The sequence below is a fragment of the Mytilus californianus genome, unplaced genomic scaffold (assembly GCF_021869535.1).
Source record: "Mytilus californianus isolate M0D057914Y unplaced genomic scaffold, xbMytCali1.0.p SCAF_51, whole genome shotgun sequence".
In the NCBI taxonomy this organism is placed as follows: Eukaryota; Metazoa; Mollusca; class Bivalvia; order Mytilida; family Mytilidae; genus Mytilus; species Mytilus californianus.
Window position 1 is genome coordinate 1,146,244 of NW_026262703.1, and position 18,296 is coordinate 1,164,539.

Below are 18,296 nucleotides of genomic sequence, written 5' to 3' on the forward strand. Positions count from 1 at the left end.
GTGTGTTTGAATAACAAATATTTACTATAAGCACTTTACAACAGCCTTTACTCGTGGATCTTTTTTGCGCATAACTTCCAAAAAACTTCATATTCTCTGTTTGTTATCTATGGTAATTAGTCTTCAACCTCAGAAAATGTTTAGTGTGCCCTTCCACGAAATAATTAATAAGATTGCTTTTAGCGTTTTTCTAACTTTCGAAAATTCCCCCAGACAATAGTTTACAGTTGACAAAAGCCCTAAAATTACATCAGATGATGCTAGAAGATACATTTGTCTTTTGAAATACAACTGTCATCATGTGTAAGGATCCTTATGATGCTATGCGAATGCTAAAGCTGAAAATTTGAAAGAGAACTTCGGATTTCATAAGAGTTTTTCGGGATTGACTTTAGGAATGATCAGAACAAATTATCGGAAAGCATACGAGAAAGAAAAAAATGTTGGATAATAAAATAACCAGAATAATAAAATCTTCTAATTTAGCAAAAGAGAATAAAGATAGAAGTTTAAAAAAGAAAATTGCAAAACACCTCGAAAAGCACATTGTTTGTAATATATTCAAATAAAGCTGAATTACAGTTGAAAGCTGGAAACTTTGGGAAAAGCAATCAACCACAGTAATCTGGAATATTTCATTTCATTTGATGTTTTGTTTATCGGTTCTGCATATATGTGTTTTAATCATAAGAAATGGAAGAAATGAACTCAATGTATTTAATGCATATCATATTAACTGAACATGAAGACTATAACGAAAATAATAACACTAGTCTTTTTAAAAGTAATGCCGTTAATTCCATTGCACGAATAATTGTATATTATTTCACATAAAATATTATTTACACTCTCAAACATATGGAATACAATTCTCTGCTCGGAACAATATTTACCAATCACATGAGTATAGATAAGGGTGCAGATCGGAGCTTACTTGTCGCATAGTTTGTATTACTAAGCTTTTATAAAACACAAACCTGCAAATGTACCAGATCACTGGCTATGTATATGTTTATGTGTAGAATAAGTGTGCACGGAAGACTCACTGCAAAGAGTTATTGTTAACGACAATAATTTAATTAAATGAGTCAATAAATTGGGAAGATGCTCAAATAAAGAACCTAGGGTCACAAGTAGTCTTTTTTCTAACCAAAACATACATGTATATTTTGGTTAATTAAAATCGATTTTATTTTCATATGACATTATAAAATGCATATGTTTCAGTTTGAATAAACTATAAAGGATTGTAATTTGTTGTGCCATATGAAGACAATTTGTTGTAGTAGCACCGTGTAAGTAGGTACTGGCTTTTCAGTAAGAAATAATTAGAAAAGAAAGTATATAAACTCATCATAGACACCAAGCTTCAAAACACTCAACAGTGACGCTCGAATAAAAAAAATTAAAATGGTTAAATAAAATACAAAAATTAAGAGCATTGATGATTCAAAATTCCAAAAGGTTTTGAAAAATACAGCTAAGGTAATCTATTCCTGTTGTAGAAAGTCCTTAGTATTTCGAAAAATTCAAAGTTATAAACAGTTGATTTATAAGTATGAGCTTATATGAGAATGGTGTATAGTAGACAAACTCCTTTTGAATACAAGAATGAATATCATCATATAAATAAAGGGAAAGCGCTTTAATTTTTTTTCTATATTTTTTTTTCATTTGGGAAGATAATATTTCCTGAGAGATACAGTCGACGAACTTATCATCGATAACGTTGGACTTTCATTCAATATGTACGTACATGCGATAAATAAGAACAACAACATCTATGAAAAAACGAAAAACATATCACAGCAAAAAACGGACGGTCATCCAATGACGAAAAATGATAACACAGAGATAACACATTTCATAGTTACAAACTTAAGTAAATTTAAGACTAGCAAACACAGTATAATAACTTATAAAAGTCTTTCATTTTTAAGTCAGTACATCTTATGGTACAGCATGTTTTGTTTCGTCAGCATTTGAATCATTGTCCGGTGCCTTATGTGCAACTTTTGTTTTTAACTTTCTGAAATAAAAAGATAAAATAATATATAGAAAAGTCAAAGAAAAATTAATTAAAATTTCTAAATTCGTTAATATTCTAGGTTTGATGTCATGACCATCTTTATTTCTAATATGGAATATTTATACAAATAGCTAATAGGGGCGCATATATATAACATGATCTGATATTTTCGTATTATCATTCTTCTCTAAAAGTCAAGTCCGTACATTTGACAATGGATCGGAAGATATTTGGCAGGTCTTTGGTGGAATCTTCTAGTTAAATACTTAATGATAAGAAATCTGGTTTTTTTGTTAATTTTGGGTGCCATCGAATTTTATAAAGTTGTTTGGTATGTATATGGAGAAGAAATAGATACAAAATAGAAACAAAAACTTTATAAATTTCGTACTTTGGAAGCGGTTTTCTGGATTTAAATTTAAAAGGAACACTCAAACCCACCCATTTGAAAGCCAAATGTCATAAAGAGAAAGGCCAAATGTCATAAAGAGAAAGGCCAAATGTCATAAAGAGAAAGTCAAATGTCATAAAGAGAAAGGCCAAATGTCATAAAGAGAAAGGCTAAATGTCATAAAGAGAAAGGCCAAATGTCATAAAGAGAAAGGTAAAATGACATAAAGAGAAAGGCCAAATGCATCTGGGTTCAAGGATGTTCGCTTCTCTGTTTCAAAATCACAAGCTTTTTTCGTTAAAAGACTGTTATAAATTAGTAGTATATAAATAAAGGAACTATATAAGCAGAAAAAAATTAGGGGTCCGTGTGCTTCTTTTCGAGATATAAGCCATTGAAAATTTGGCGGGAAATGATTCTCTCTAGATTTTTCATACATTTAACATTGGCACCTTTTTTCTTTCAAAAACTGTGAAAAAATAACAAGGATTTAATAAGAATTTCAAAGATGACATTTTAAACTATATGCAATCAAATTATGAAAAGAAAAGCAGGGGTGACCGGGCATTTTTTTTTTTAAATGCCACTACATAGATTAAACCAGAGGATTCCGAATATCTGACAAAAATTCAAAAACAAGAGGATCGAACATCCTTAATTAAGAGTTCCTGATGAAGGTTAATCAGGGAAAGTGCTTTGGACGCACGAAATTTACGAAGGGTCATTTTTGTTTCAAACATTCAAATAATGGAATATTGATTAATTTTGCGTTATAAGCAATCAGTTTGGTTCAATTTTATCAAAATATGACCTCAGTTGGAGATGATTTCACATGTATTCAGCCAGTTTAGTTATTCTAAAGAATGTCAGCTGCAAAAGTAAAATTAAGGATCCCACAGGAAGAACGATTTCGTTTAGGTATTCGACCCCCAAAAGTTATTCTTCTGAATATTACAAATAAAGCGATGATGTACATTATTTTTGTTTATTTATGATATGAAATCTTACATGAAAATCGTTGTTTACTATTGCATGTGTTATTATGATTAAACTGTATATAAATCATGGTATCGTGTCTATCAGCAATCTTTTGATGGAAATGTCGGTGGTTAATTACATTGTGTCAAGTTCTAAAAGGTTGATACGTTTTACCATTTTGTGCAATTTTAATTGTTTGCTATTGGACTTATGGGCTATATTCTGATAAAAAATCTTTTGAAAGCTGGGGCAATTTGATGGACATGAAATTTGCAGATAAAACAATGTTAAAGCAGCATAAAACACCAAATATTATGTTCAACGTGAGGGTAGTCTGGATATTTTAAGATACAATAATGATCCATAATTCTGAATAAAAGTGTGCCTTTTCTGTTCCAAACTTGTATAAAAAGAGAGTAAAAATATTGCGTTACTTCGCTTGTTTTATAAGGAATATATAAAATAATGATTTGACTGTAATAGTTGTTAGCATAAATTTATTAAAATGAAAAGCATTTCCTATTAATAAATAAGCGCCTCTTCAAAATATATGTTTGGTAAGTTACTTGACCATACTCATACCTTTTATATAACACGTGGTATAGTATGATTACTAACACCGCAATACACAGCAGTACTACAACAACAACACTAATGATTATAATGACAACTTTCCAAGTCGCAAAAGAGTCATCTGAAAAAATGATAAACTAATTAAATACGTGAGAGTTATACCAATAAATGATAAAAAAAAAAACAACAAGAGAAACATAATAAAAACACTTTAATGGTGACAATAAATGACACCATCTGAGTTATTTCTTGTTCTAACTAGAGACCAGTATATTTTACAATAAAAAGGAGATATAATATGATTACCAATGAGACAACTAGCCACCAGAGACCAAATGACGTAGATGTCAGCAACTGTAGGCCACCGTACGGATTATATCATGTTATCGAACATTTTGAAACAATTTATTAAAGTCTCAGCTTATTTGGATGCTGTGTAGCTTATGCACATTACAACGTATGCATTCAAACATGGTTAACTGTATTTTGTTTGCATTTTTATTCTTCCACGTAATTGAAAACACTCGATTCCTGACAGTAAAGGTAAGAACGTGTATTTAAGACAACAAGCTATCCAATATTCCGAGACACGACTGCAGTAACTACATAAGATTAAGAAATAGCTCGTTTAACATAATCATATAAAGAGAAAATTACTGTAATACATCTTTTGCAAACACGTTTAAAACGGATCGCCGATGAAATGATAAAAAAAAATTGACGCCAACAATTTCTGGCTTTGTTTTCAGTCTCCTTTTTGTATAAGAGAGGCGAAAGATACCAGAGGGATATTTAAACTCATAAGTCGAAAATAAACTGACAACGCCATGGCTAAAAAAGAAAAAGACCAACAGACAAAACAGTAGTACACAAAACACAACATAGAAAACTAAAGACTGAGCAACACGAACCCCACCAAAAACTGGGGATGATCTCAGGTGCTCCAGAAGGGTGAACAGATCTTGCTCCACATGTGGCACCCGTTGTGTTGCTCATGTAAGTACAAACCCGGTATTAATTCAAATTCGGTAGGTCATATTCGGGAAAAGGGAGGACGGGTTTGTAGTCACGACATTAGGAACATATCCGCTATCATCTGTGAAAAGGATATTCCATAACGGTCAACCAACTATGTATTGGCAATAATGGAGCTATGATGTTGTGAATTCAAGTCATTTACATGGAAGTTAAAAGTAAAAATACTTGAGGTTTATATTTACAATTTCTTAATGAGTACCTATTTACAAACTATGTAAATTAAATGTGGATTTACAATATACAATTAAAACTTTGTTAAATTCGACTTTATAGATGATATTTAATGAAAACAACACTTTATGAATTATATGCATCCGAAGCGCTTTTCTGGATTTTCCTTCATTAGAAAGGCTCAATACTGAATATTGGAAAATCAAGGATTTATAAGAACTCAAACAGTTGAAGAGCTATGTAACCAAAGAGACCAAAGAAAAAACTAGCCAAATCCATCTAAGGTCAACTATTCATGGGGGAATTGAAAATATCCTTTAGAGCAGATGCGACAAAATGATAATACCTTATTTGACAATACGTTACCTGATGGTTGTTCTTGCGACGTCGACGCTGCTGTGGTTGTCTGTATCTCCGATGTGTCTAAAGGACAATCGTTAATGTCAGCCACACATTGCCCTGAACTGCATTGCTGTAATCCCTCCACACAGGGTTGTACAACTGTACCTAAGATATAAATAAGGGGTCAAATCTTCGTGTCCTGATAACAACAACTGTACTCAAGTACAAGTAGGTGTTGAAGAGACCATAACAAATAGCTACGCAATTCAACAGAAGCAAATTATGCCCAAGAATGAAAAGATATCTTTTTGCAATCTTGGAGTCAAATTATATTCCATAATTTAAGTACCAAATTGGAATTTCCTATTTGTTGGAACAGGTCAAAATTATCAAAAGGTATATAATTTAAGGCTTTTCGAACCTCAAAAGGTGAGCATGGGTTTAATCGAAGAAAGTACTTCAAATGAAACCAGTTCAGTTATATTTTATATATATTATAGTTTGATTTGAAGGTAACACAAATTTTGCATTTGCAAAAAAAGTTAATGAAATTTAAAGTGTAGTTAAAAGACGCCATACCAAAGCAATTTGTTTTTTTTTAGATTGAGACGATGAATACTAGTAAATCTAATTGTAAACCTTCAAAAGATTCTTATATGTCTAGATATAACCACCACAAAAGTTTATTATACTGTTATTTGTAATAATACCTACAATTTAATTCGTCGGAACGGTCAGAACATTCAAAGCTATTGTCACATCTGTATACAGATTGAATACAGGCTCCGTCATCACACTGAAACTCATTTGCGGCACATGTTGCCTCTGTTAATAGAAATGCAAGTGAGAGGTTCAAATAATCTTACTGAATAATTGCACTTCATCATGAGTCATTGACGGCTGCGTTAAATACGTAAATAGTTCTACTTGTACTAAGGAAAAGGTAGTATGTGAAATTCATAGTTATGGTTTAAGAAATTCAAACTCATAAGTCGAACACTAACCGACAACGCCATAGTTAAAATATGAATAAAATGTAATGTTGAGTACACATAAATGATACAGCAACCCGTAAGGATAAGTCACACTTAAATATGATGTGAAAGAAAGGGATTTCAAATTAAACGGGTTAAATATCCGATAGTAGACTAAGTATTACTAACATTATTTAATAAAGAGAGGCGAGAGATACCAAAGTGACATTCAACCTAGTTGAAAATAAACAGACAATGCCATGGCAAAATACGAAAAACAACCAAAAGACACACAACAGTAAACAAAACCCAACATATGTAGAAACTAAAGACTGAGCATCACGAATCCCACTGAAAACCGGGGTTGATCTTAGGTGCGCCGGAAAGGTTATTAGATCCTGCTCCATATGTGGCGGCCGTCGTGTTGCACATGTAAGTACAAACCCGGTAATTAGTCTAATTCGGTAGGTCACATTCGAGGAAAAGAGGACGGGAACTTTCCTAGTGACATTAAACTCAATAAATCATTTATGTGTCATACCTTATTGTTTTCTCGCTAAGCTGTCGCCACTTACGTATATCGTGATATTAAAATAATATTCCATAGTCTTTAAAGACACTGAAGTGCTTCATTTGCTAGGGCTTTGATCGCTAAAATTACACTCTCAGTGTCTCAGTTTAAAAATTTGCTAGAGACATTTTACACACTGTAACTGTTGATAAATCCAATTAATCATTGTCACTTAACATTTTCGTTATTTCCCTCACATTGGCGTTGTATGATTTTAAAATTATTTGATAGGTGATTCATTCATAGCATGAGATGCTTACTGTCTCTTCTCACCAGCCCTACTAGGAATTCATATAATTCCGATTGTTTTGCCTGTTCGATGTTTCATTTGATCGTTAGATGCACAGGTAGAAAGTAAAATAACAAAAATACCGAACTCAAAGGGAAATTCAAAACGGAAAGTCCTTTATAAAATGTCAAAATCAAAAGCTCAAACACATCTAACGAATGGAAAACAACTGTCATATTCCTGACTTGGTACAGGCATTCCCTTATATAGACAATGGTAGATTAAGCCTGGTTTTATAGCTAGCTAAACCTCTCACTTGTATGACAGTCGCATTGAATTCCATTATATTGACAATAATGTGTGAGCAAACCAAACAGACATAATAGGTAAAAACGTAAAAAATTGGGGTACAGCAGTCAACATTGTAATATAATCTTAATCACTATAATAACAAATAACTGTTTCAACAAAGATTGTTTAGATTATGTACTTTTTATAATAATCTACATTTTTATATATGATATGAAAGAAAGGGATTTTATAAGATCCCTTTCTTTCATATCATATATAATAATGTAAATTATTTTCAAATCACTAAGGATAAGGTGCTCGCTATATATATATATATATATATATATTCAACAATTATTTAACTATTGTTGAGTAACCGAGTTAAAATAATTTGTCTTTCTAGTATATGATATCTTCATTTAAATGTTTTACACAAAGATACCACTGTTTTATTATAAGAGTTATGTCCCTTAAACCTAATGTGAAACTAGCATGTAATATCCTGTACGTCCGAACCGCTTAATATTGTAACAACGAAATATATGGTCTTTTTAATACCAAAACCATTTCGAATTCTCATATTTTTTAACGTTTTTAGTATTTTATTTTTTGCTGATATTTAAAAGGATTTTGATATGCCATGTTATATGTTTCAGCTACAAAACTTTTGTTTTTATATGATCGATAAATTATCAATACTGCTTTTATTTTCAAACTATATTTACCTACTACACCATAAGTAGTTATTGAAATAAATACGATAGCAAGGAACGATAATCTTATCTTCATCTATCCTTCCTTCATCTGAAATTTAAGGTGAACAGTATGGAGAATTTGCAAACATGTGAAAAGGTTCATTAAGTTTATGAAATGTAATCAAATCTATCATATAAACTGCTTTCTTTGTGTGACAATCTTGATTATAGGTAATCAATTATACCGTTATATAGTAGTTTATTTTCAAACTGATCCAAGCCAAGATAAATTGAATGTTGATTGTTGTTTATATATATTTATAAACATATATTATTTGGCACTTGTTAACATGTGCTATATAACGGTAGTGATCACGAATAATCAAGTTTGTCACACAAAGAAAGCAAACGTCATAATCGAAAACATTTAAACTTCCTGATTTCGTTCATGTAGAATGTATATCATTCATGGTTTATCTATTTATTTTAGGAAGTGACTTTACTTCACATTATCTTTACTTATATTTTTTAAGGGGAAAATTACAGATACCTTGTTTTTAATACAATACTTTTAAATAGAAACACTGATAATTTATCTCTGCTTTTTTTTTCTTTGCTACTGTTAATTTATACAAGTAGCTGTTAGTAATACAATATAGAAAAACATTAACTTAAAGTTTAAATTGAAGTTGATTAAACTAGCTAGTATTGAAACGTACCTGTTAAAACACTTTCTACTCGTTCCATAAGTTGTAGAAAAATGGTTTTACTTCCTAGCAACCATAATATTATATGAATATGACGTGTTGGGGATTTTTAAAAGTAAAATGAAGCATATCAATATGAATATTTTTAGCTGTAACGTAAGACTTATTTATATTTAAAAATTAACAATTGATCTATTTATTGAAAATGGATTGTTTTGAAATGAAGACAGAGAAGAATATGTTTTTTTTTTACATTTCTATCAAAGTTATCGTCGCATTGATAACAAAAAACTGATATTTAACATTGCGCATTGGGCAAGTGGTATTTATACAAATGGTTTATGTATGGTTGTGCAGACAAGACGTTTTTTAAGCATGTCAGATAGCCCGTGAGAAAATGAAATATATTTCTTTTTTTCCCCAGTTCGTGTTTTTTTAATTTTACTACAATATTTTCCCGGCTGCTACGTTATTATTAAGTCACTATATACATGTATCTGATATATTCAATCAAATTGATTAAAAATTTATTGTTTACAAAACTGAATTTTTCGAAATAGTAAGGATTTTCTATTCCATGAATAGATTACCGTAGCTGAATTTGGCAAAACCTTTCGGAACTTTGGATCCTCAATGTTCTTAAACTTAGTACTTTATTTGGCCTTTTTCAACTTTTTTGATTCGAGCGTCACTGATGAATCTTTTGGAGATGAAACGAGAGTCTGACGTAGAATTTTTTTCTACGTCTGCCATTCTTTCCGCTTAATCTTTTTTCAGCATTACTATACGTAATTGCTGATTCCGATTTTCAATTGAGTACCATTTTGGGTTAGACGCTGCTCAAAAATGGCCTTGCTCATTTGTTTTTTCTTTTTTGAATTTTTAATAAACCGTACTCACTGAAAAAAATGTAATGAAAACATGTATATAACAAACTGATTTATACGATTATTACATCACTACTATTTCAATAAGAAATACATAAATAATTTGAATCATCGATATTTGTAAATTTCAAATAAAACTATCTTATATTTAGTATAATGTATAATGTATTCATGTATGTAGTCTTAAATGTTGCGTGTTAAACTTGTGAAACCGTTAAATATTCTTCATTATATTTTATACCTCTTTGAATTAAGCGTCTGACATTTAAATGCAATTTGAATTAATGAATGTTTTCAATAACTGTACTAGATTTAAACACGGGAAAATGCACACACACAAAAATACGACAAAAGGGATAATTTTTTGCTCCTTCTGTTTATTTTCTTTTTTGACGGTGATTATCCTTTGGTATCATCTAACGGTGTTGATATATCCCAACTCAATCGCTCTCCCGGTGTCTATAGTGACGTTTTGGATTTCTATGAAAGTAATCTATTTATTACTGATAGAATAATAAGTCAAGGATTTCGTTACCAAAAAATACTTAAAGTGTTTCTAAAGTTTTTTTTTATAGATACAAATATTTAGTTTGGAAGTTTGGCTATACCTGTACAAAACTTATTACAAACGGGATAACCCATTCTAGTATGTACGGTGATGTTTTTTACCGAGCCCGTAAATTTAGATACGATCCGGGTAGAGTTGTCAATCCTTTAAATAAACTTATTCTAAAAAAAAATACCAACTCAGCACTATAAGTAGATCTTTCAATATTGTTTGTATCTGTATAACTTGTTTTTTTTTATAAATAAATTCAAAACACAACTTAATATTATTGTTATACACATATCCACATTCACGGTACTACAATCTATCGATACCTATATTTTGGCATTGCATAAGGTCATGTTTTTCGCTGACTTTTAATGACGTCTTTAAAATAAATCCATTGGGAGTTTGATGTGTACTGACTGATATTTTAGTCTTAGATACATGATTGTATTATTAGTTGTTATTGTCTTTAAACTAGCTTTAAATTATAAATTCTTCTATTTTCAAAGCAATGTGTTCCATACAGAGCCAAATAGCAAAATAATCATAGCACTGCCACATCTCAGTTTAAGATTTTCTCTTAGAATTTAAAGGTTCTTGCTCTGTATTGGCTACTCAAACTACGTAAAGAAAGTCTGTCAATTATCGTTTCATCTTAGCTTATAGTAAGTGTTCTACTACTTATCTTATTTTGTAACTAGTTCCCCTACTAAAATTTTTTAAAAATGTAATAAAGCATATGAAAATAATGGATTTAATGGAGTATAGAATATTCTTTTGATGTTTTGGGTAATATCGTGCTTTCGATGGTTCATTCAATTCGGTTGACACTTTACGACACTCTACACTACACTTCCACACAATATAGCAAAATATTTACAAAATATTAGATTAGAGATTTATTTGATGCAACTCATTTAAGGTAGATCGGGTGTCTTTTTCTAAGCATCCCTTTTAGGCATGTTGCAAAAATACTTTTTTGTTTGAAAAATATTTTGCCAAGTATCATTCAGTATACAACAGAAATATCAAAAACTTGAAATTTAAAGATTAAACTACCAGAGAATAAAGTGTCTTTAAGTGAATTTAAAATTTTCAGAAAAAAAAAACATTTCGGCTTTGAGCGTTCCTGATGAAGGTAAATCCAGAAAAGCGCTTCGGACGCATTAACGTGATGTATTCATTTTTCAAAATCAAGGGCAGATAATCATATTGAATTTGATAGGACTATTTATGTTTTGGGGATATTTCAAGAAAATAAGGCCCGTGACCCCTATTATTATTTGATAGTATTTTTATCTTTATGAAAAGCAATTCTCTCATTGAATTTTAACCAATGCTATTGTTTAATGGTTCCTCAATTAGAACGAGGAAAAATTAAGTTTCCTCTATATAACTCATATAGAATAAACGCGATTTCGTTAGTTTCATGTATTTTAACAGAAAAACAAGGTTCGTAATCCCCAGTTTTTAAATGGAAATTTAAAAGTAAATTGACACAGAAGTCTTTTACAGAAGTTTAAGAAAAATCTATTGTTGAACATTTAGACATCCCAGCTACACTAAAGCCTTTTTTCTGTATGAAAAAGGTAAATATGCTAGATATATACTATTGGAAATGTGAAGAGATGATTAAAGTTGTCTCCTTGTAAATTATCAGTTATGTATGTTAAATGAAATTTAACAGGTTGTCGAAGAGAAGATGAAGATACCAAAGGGATGTTGAAACTCAAAAGTCGAAGACAAACTCACAATTCTAAGACAAACTCACAAGTCGAAGACAAACTCACAAGTCGAAGACAAACTCACAAGTCTAAGACAAACTCACAAGTCTAAGACAAACTCACAAGTCGAAGACAAACTCACAAGTCTAAGACAAACTCGCAAGTCGAAGACAAACTCACAAGTCTAAATTCTAAGACAAACTCACAAGTCGAAGACAAACTCACAAGTCTAAATTCTAAGACAAACTCACAAGTCTAAGACAAACTCACAAATCGAAGACAAACTCACAAGTCTGAGACAAACTCACAAGTCGAAGACAAACTCACAAGTCTGCATGAGACAAACTCACAAGTCTGAGACAAACTCACAAATCTAAGACAAACTCACAAGTCGAAGACAAACTCACAAGTCGAAGACAAACTCACAAGTCGAAGACAAACTCACAAGTCGAAGACAAACAGACGTTATGTTGTATGTAATATTTGTTTTTCATTTATTCCTTGCCATTTATAATGCCGTTATTTTTTTTTGTTTGAACTGTTTTATATTTTATCATTTTGGGTTTTTTTATAGCTGACTATACGATATGGTTATTGATCATTGTGTTAAGCCGTACGGTGACTTAAAATTGCTAAATTTCACGTCATTTGCGCTTTTTTTATATAGTTGTTTCATTGGCCATTATGCTACTTGTCCTTATATTATATTCAATAATAAAAGTCAAGTATACATTGATGAGACAATCGACATCTTATGCAGTTTTTGAATGTTAGAATTCTTAGAAAAACCTATGCTTTTTCTATACCAAGGAATAAATGGTCAAAAACGAATTCGGCACGACGTTTGGCAATGCCTGTCAATCGTAATTCATTTGGCCTTTAAACAGCTACGATTTAATACACGCCAATAATGAATTGTGAAGACGAAAAGGGCATACGGCGTACTGTATTGTAAGACTGGTAGCTTTATCTAACTTTTTACCATCAATTGGACGAGTGAGTTGGAAGGCATAAAACGGACTTCTACAGGTTACAAATTACTGAGACCACGATTATTTTAGTGACATAAAACGCAATTTTTCAATGAGTGCCGGAAAAATTTCTCATGTTATTTTATCTTTTTATGTGATTACACTTGTAAACCATGTTATAAAGTACCGGTGTTAGCTCAGGTTAACGAATAATTGTTTCTGAACTAAGAAAATAACGTTTGAAATACTCGTGCAATACCCACTAATATTACGGCTAGGTAAACAAAGATTTCAGACAATCGTTCACAATACAGCAAATCAACGACATCACCGTAAAGATAACTAGTGGTACAAGTTTGCATTCAAATTTCCAAGACGGGAGGCTCTTTCATGTTTTCATTATCTCGTAAAATTTGGAAAGAGACTGTTCGTAAAATGCACACATTTAATTTGTTCTTTAAGGCACAGAATCAATTTTGATTTTATGATATTCGGCCTACTTTTGTTTTTTCTCTCAATTCAAAGGCTGTATGAAATGAATGCCCATGAAAAGTGCATAACAATAGACGAAACCTGATTTTACTACTTTAACAGGACGAAAGAAGTCGAAAGCTGAAACCTGTGAACCGTCTCGGTGGTCTCGTGACAGGGTGTTCGCCACGAGTGCGGAAGGTCGTGGGTCCGAACCCCGGCCGGTTCAAACCAAAGACTTCAAAATTTGTATTTGCATGCTGCTTCTCTGTTAAGCACGCGGCATTAAGGGGTAAGAGCAGACTGGTCGGCTCGGAGTCAGAATAATGTGTTAAGGTAAGGTGACATGTCTTCCTAAGGACTGATACCTTGTAAACTAGCACGTTAAAAATTCGGCTTAGTATGTCGGTCTAGTACAAAGCAGGGTAAATATTCATATGACATTAACATATTCTCGTCCTCAATATTCATATTAATTTGCCGCTGGACGTTAAATAGTTATCCATCATCGTCATCTGAAGCCTGTGAACATTTTTTTCAAGTCTGAGCATGCAAATTGAAGAATATGCTTTATACATTACATGTATTACTTTAGATTAAGCAAAATATCAAACATGAGATTTCTAGATACAATACCAAATGACACTTTTCAACCAAGTTCCACGTGTTTTATGTGATAGTAAACTCGTAGTAGTCCACAATGCACTGTGGTTCTTTGTTTCGAATGGTTGATTTCTCAGGAACATGTTTAGGAAATGACTATGCAAATGTCTTCTGACGTTAGAAATCTAGTGGTGTCGACCTGTTTAAATACTGACTAAAACAACAAATCACTTACTGCTTAATTTGATATAACAAATAGGTCAGAAGTGAATTAAGACGGGGCTTAAATTTTAATTGATTAAATTCAATTCATCAGAAGGAAAATTATTATACATTTGGAAACAAATATTTTTATAAAGAAAAAACTGATAATTTCTCTCACCTTTTAATTTTCTGTTTAATAAATATAGATACGTTAGTTATACACAATTGGTACATTTCTATGTTTAAATTGACATAACCAAAATAATATTGCAAACAAAATTATAGCAAAAAGAAGATCAAAGTAAAAATAAATTCAAAACGCACCTGTTTAAATGAACACTTTGTATGTATGTCACAAACAAATTGTGGTTGACTTCGTCGTGTTCCTATCGGTTATACGATAAGAAAATGGAAATTTTCAAAAATGGAGTATGTTAAATCGATTATATTTAGTCTAATGTTTTAGAATGCGATATACTTTTAATAAAATAAATTTGAACATTTAATGGGTTCAAAATGTACTGAACTGTTGTTGTGATAATGAAATGTGACTCATTTTGTAATAAAAGAAAAAAATACCTATTTACAACAAATACATTAAGGACGACTTTTTAAATAATTGGCAAAATATCCAGGAAATTGTAAGAGTTAAACTTCGTTATACAAAATGAAAAAGATTCGAAATAAATTATCTATTATTGATTTTGCTTATTTAATTATTTATTTCTGAAAATTTATAGAACTCAAATGAATTATGATAAATCTGATTTCGTATGTTTTATTTATGTGAATAAAAGTTATTAAACTATATGCAATCTTAAGTAATGGCGTGTAAAAGTAAAATTCAATTACTTTTCGGGTTATGTTATATTTTGTAGTGGATTTTGTGGATAAAATATTATGATATTAAAATGCAATTTAAATTCATAGGTTTTTTTGTACTCATATATTCATATACAGTTAATGAAAGGTATAATAATTTTCTCTAATTCTGACTCGATTTATATACTTTTAAAAATTTAAAAGCGACCGTTTTTTATCATTTTCATAATCAACGTGTGGTTCGTTTGATCTCAGTTTTTCATTGGTCAAGATTCAATTCATCAAATGTTCTTGATGTCCTCTGAAGCGTCTATTGTGAAGTCATGAAAAGGTGATACTGCCTGATGACTGTAAAGAACACATCTTTTTTGCAGATAAGTGAAAAAAATTGTTTACATATCATCTAAAAATCATTAGAGACACAGATTCCACCACCGAACTTCGTGCAATACGACATTTTTCTTCATCCAACACTTAAATTTTCGATACTTAAACAGTTCGACATGCCTGGCGTTTTGAATTTGAAAATAAAACTGTCTCGAGATGAGAAATATCGTATCACACTTGAAGCAGCGATAGAATTCGACAAAAATATATCTTTTTAAGATCGCTCTCAAATCAAGATTTTACAATTTAGATTTAATATGACAGGGAGAAGCATTAACAGCCTGTCGTTTAACGTTCAGTTGCTACTGGATATGTAATATGGGATATACATTTCCAAACTCATTCGGTATTCAATAGCTTGCAGCTGCTACTCAGACTTTAGAAAACGTCACCAGTTTCTGAGTATAAAGTTGATTAACCAGGGTTATGTCAAAGAACGTCTCGTCCTTTTTCTAAAAAAGTTCATCGGAAGATACCAAGACCTTGTTGATAAAAATTCCGTCTTAAATTCACAAATAATACATGATGGTCTTGAAGTATAGATTCTAGATACTGACGTTGTTTGTCATCTTAATTACGTGTTATAATGTTCTTTTTATTAGTCTTTGTATATTTTTAACCCTTACTGTTTAGTCCATTTTTGGTAATATCCTTTTGGCGTGGTTCGGTATTTATACATCCCGACATTGTGCTATGGTCATTTTTGTTTATGAGCTTTGTCTATAGGGTGTCTTTATGCCATTTTGTTTTTTCTTTGTTGACATCGTTGTTTGTTTTTATAGTGATTAAGATTATAACACAATGTTGACTGCTGTACCCCAATTTTTAACATTTTTACCTATTATGTCTGTTTGTTTTGCTCACACATTGTTGTCAATATAATGGAATTTTATGCGACTGTCCTACAAGTAAGAGGTTTTAATTTAACTAGCTATAAAACCAGGTTTGATCCACCATTTTCTACATAGGGAAATACCTGTACCACGTCAGGATTATAACAGCTGTTTTCCATTCGTTTGATGTGTTTGAGCTTTTGATTTTGCCATTTGATAAGGGACTCTCCGTTTTGAATTATCCTTGGAGTTCTGTATTTTTATTATTTTACTTTTTGTAAGTATGTAAATCATATTTAGGGCGGCAAAATAAATAAAATAGACAGGCACTGCAAATTGGATCTACCAGGATGAAGGGCGGGAACGTTTTCTGCTATTAATTGCGAGGGAATATTGATAAGGGAAAGGAATTTTGATTTGCAATAGCAACTTTACAGACACCACTTACAGATGTTATAAGAGATTTGTAACGCACAAAGAGCGTGGGACTATCTCTGCATATGAAATCGGATTAAACATCTTTGTTCCTTTCGGACACGACTGCGTCTTTATACGTTCTAGCACATCTAACACGAGACAGCAACCTTACACAAATGACCAAAAAGACAAAAATACATTTGTTATGATAATGTTTGAAATATCATACCATGAACTCATGATATGTTTAAGTATTTTATTTCTTAGGAAAAGAAGATTAACAATTCGAAATTGAAATTTGGAGATTTTTAAGAAAAAGAGAAGTGGTGCAACTTTAATGAATAAAAAGAAAAAAAATTGCAGTGAAAACAATTGCATAGCATGAACTCGAAACTGAGAGAGGCCTATTGAGCTGGTAGGATAATTATTTTATGGAATGTATCATTTTTTGATTCCTGTACAAAATTATTCAGTCCAAAATGAAGATGTTTGCTTCCTGTACAAAATTCAGTCCAAAAATGAAGATATTTCGTGCACACAACGAAGTTCAGCTTTATATAATTAGTTTCTGAATATGTTAAATTGTATCTGTCCATGGATCTGAAGAAATTACCACTTGACGTTAAATAAACAAAAGTAAGTTATTAATTTTTATCACGAACTTTGTAGCTAAGGCGTTTGTGTTACACGAAATTTATATTTATTCTTAAGTCCTGTTTGTTTTTGTATTGTCTTTTTCTGTGTTTGTTATAATTGTTAATGAATTATGCTTATACAATTGGTACTTATTTTTTTGGAGCAACGCGGACTAATATTTAAGCATTGCATTTCTTATAATGTGCATTTACCTAGTTTATTTTTGTACATTTTCTACATAGAATCATACGCTTAAGTTTACTTCTTCCGAATATTCTATTTTGTCTCTAAACTTTTTTGTTGCTTTAGGTTTGTTCAGTTCGATTGTTCCCCTAATGATTTCATCTTTACAAAGTTTTAATTTGTATTTATATTCGGCTTTTAATTAACATTTCCTCTTCATTAGATTTCCTTACTTTATTTAAATGGCGAGTTTACTCAACAAACATATTAGAATTCAGATATTCACATGTGCTACTTATGAGTTTGAATGTCCCGTTGGTATCTTTCGCCTCTCTTTTTCAGGCGACTTTATACATAGCTACGTCGCTGTGCGATGAATAATGACATTCCAAGTCAACAAAATTATAACTTTGACTAATAATGAAAGAATACGTTCAATTCGCAAAATAAATTGTAAAGTGAAATAAACGAGAATCAATTTTCAGATTAAAATTGTATACTACGATACCCAGTTTTGGTAAAAATACATAGTGTACGGAAAATATATTTAGATAGACTACCAGTTGTTGGCATGACACGGGTTATGTTCTTCTCATATATGTTATGATGGTATGAT

The 18,296-nt window shown here is 31.1% G+C and overlaps 1 protein-coding gene across 3 annotated transcripts; it reads right to left on the bottom strand.

Annotated features, from left to right (window-relative positions):
* Nucleotides 1-703: 703 nt before the first annotated feature.
* On the bottom strand, nucleotides 704-14,770 carry LOC127703817 (low-density lipoprotein receptor-like). Of its 3 annotated transcripts, none has more exons than XM_052207894.1 (6): nucleotides 14,727-14,770; nucleotides 8,313-8,391; nucleotides 6,237-6,347; nucleotides 5,547-5,687; nucleotides 3,981-4,092; nucleotides 704-2,029 (listed from the first exon to the last, which is right to left on the bottom strand). In XM_052207894.1, exons 2-6 carry the CDS (start codon nucleotides 8,374-8,376, stop codon nucleotides 1,951-1,953), a joined length of 507 nt encoding a protein of 168 aa, XP_052063854.1. In that variant the 5' UTR covers nucleotides 8,377-8,391; nucleotides 14,727-14,770; the 3' UTR covers nucleotides 704-1,950. The 3 variants fall into 3 exon arrangements, with proteins under 3 accessions (XP_052063854.1, XP_052063853.1, XP_052063855.1); XM_052207893.1 differs by lacking the exon at nucleotides 14,727-14,770 and adding an exon at nucleotides 9,002-9,097; XM_052207895.1 differs by lacking the exons at nucleotides 3,981-4,092; nucleotides 14,727-14,770 and adding an exon at nucleotides 9,002-9,097.
* Nucleotides 14,771-18,296: the final 3,526 nt, after the last annotated feature.

Coding starts and splice junctions, on each gene's coding strand:
- LOC127703817 (XM_052207894.1), bottom strand. CDS start 8,376: ATGAAGATAAGATTATCGTTCCTTGCTATCGTATTTATTTCAATAACT. Junction 5,688..6,236: donor CCGTTCCGACGAATTAAATT/GTAGGTATTATT, acceptor TTTATATCTTAG/GTACAGTTGTACAACCCTGT. Junction 2,030..3,980: donor TACCACGTGTTATATAAAAG/GTATGAGTATGG, acceptor TTTTTATTTCAG/AAAGTTAAAAACAAAAGTTG.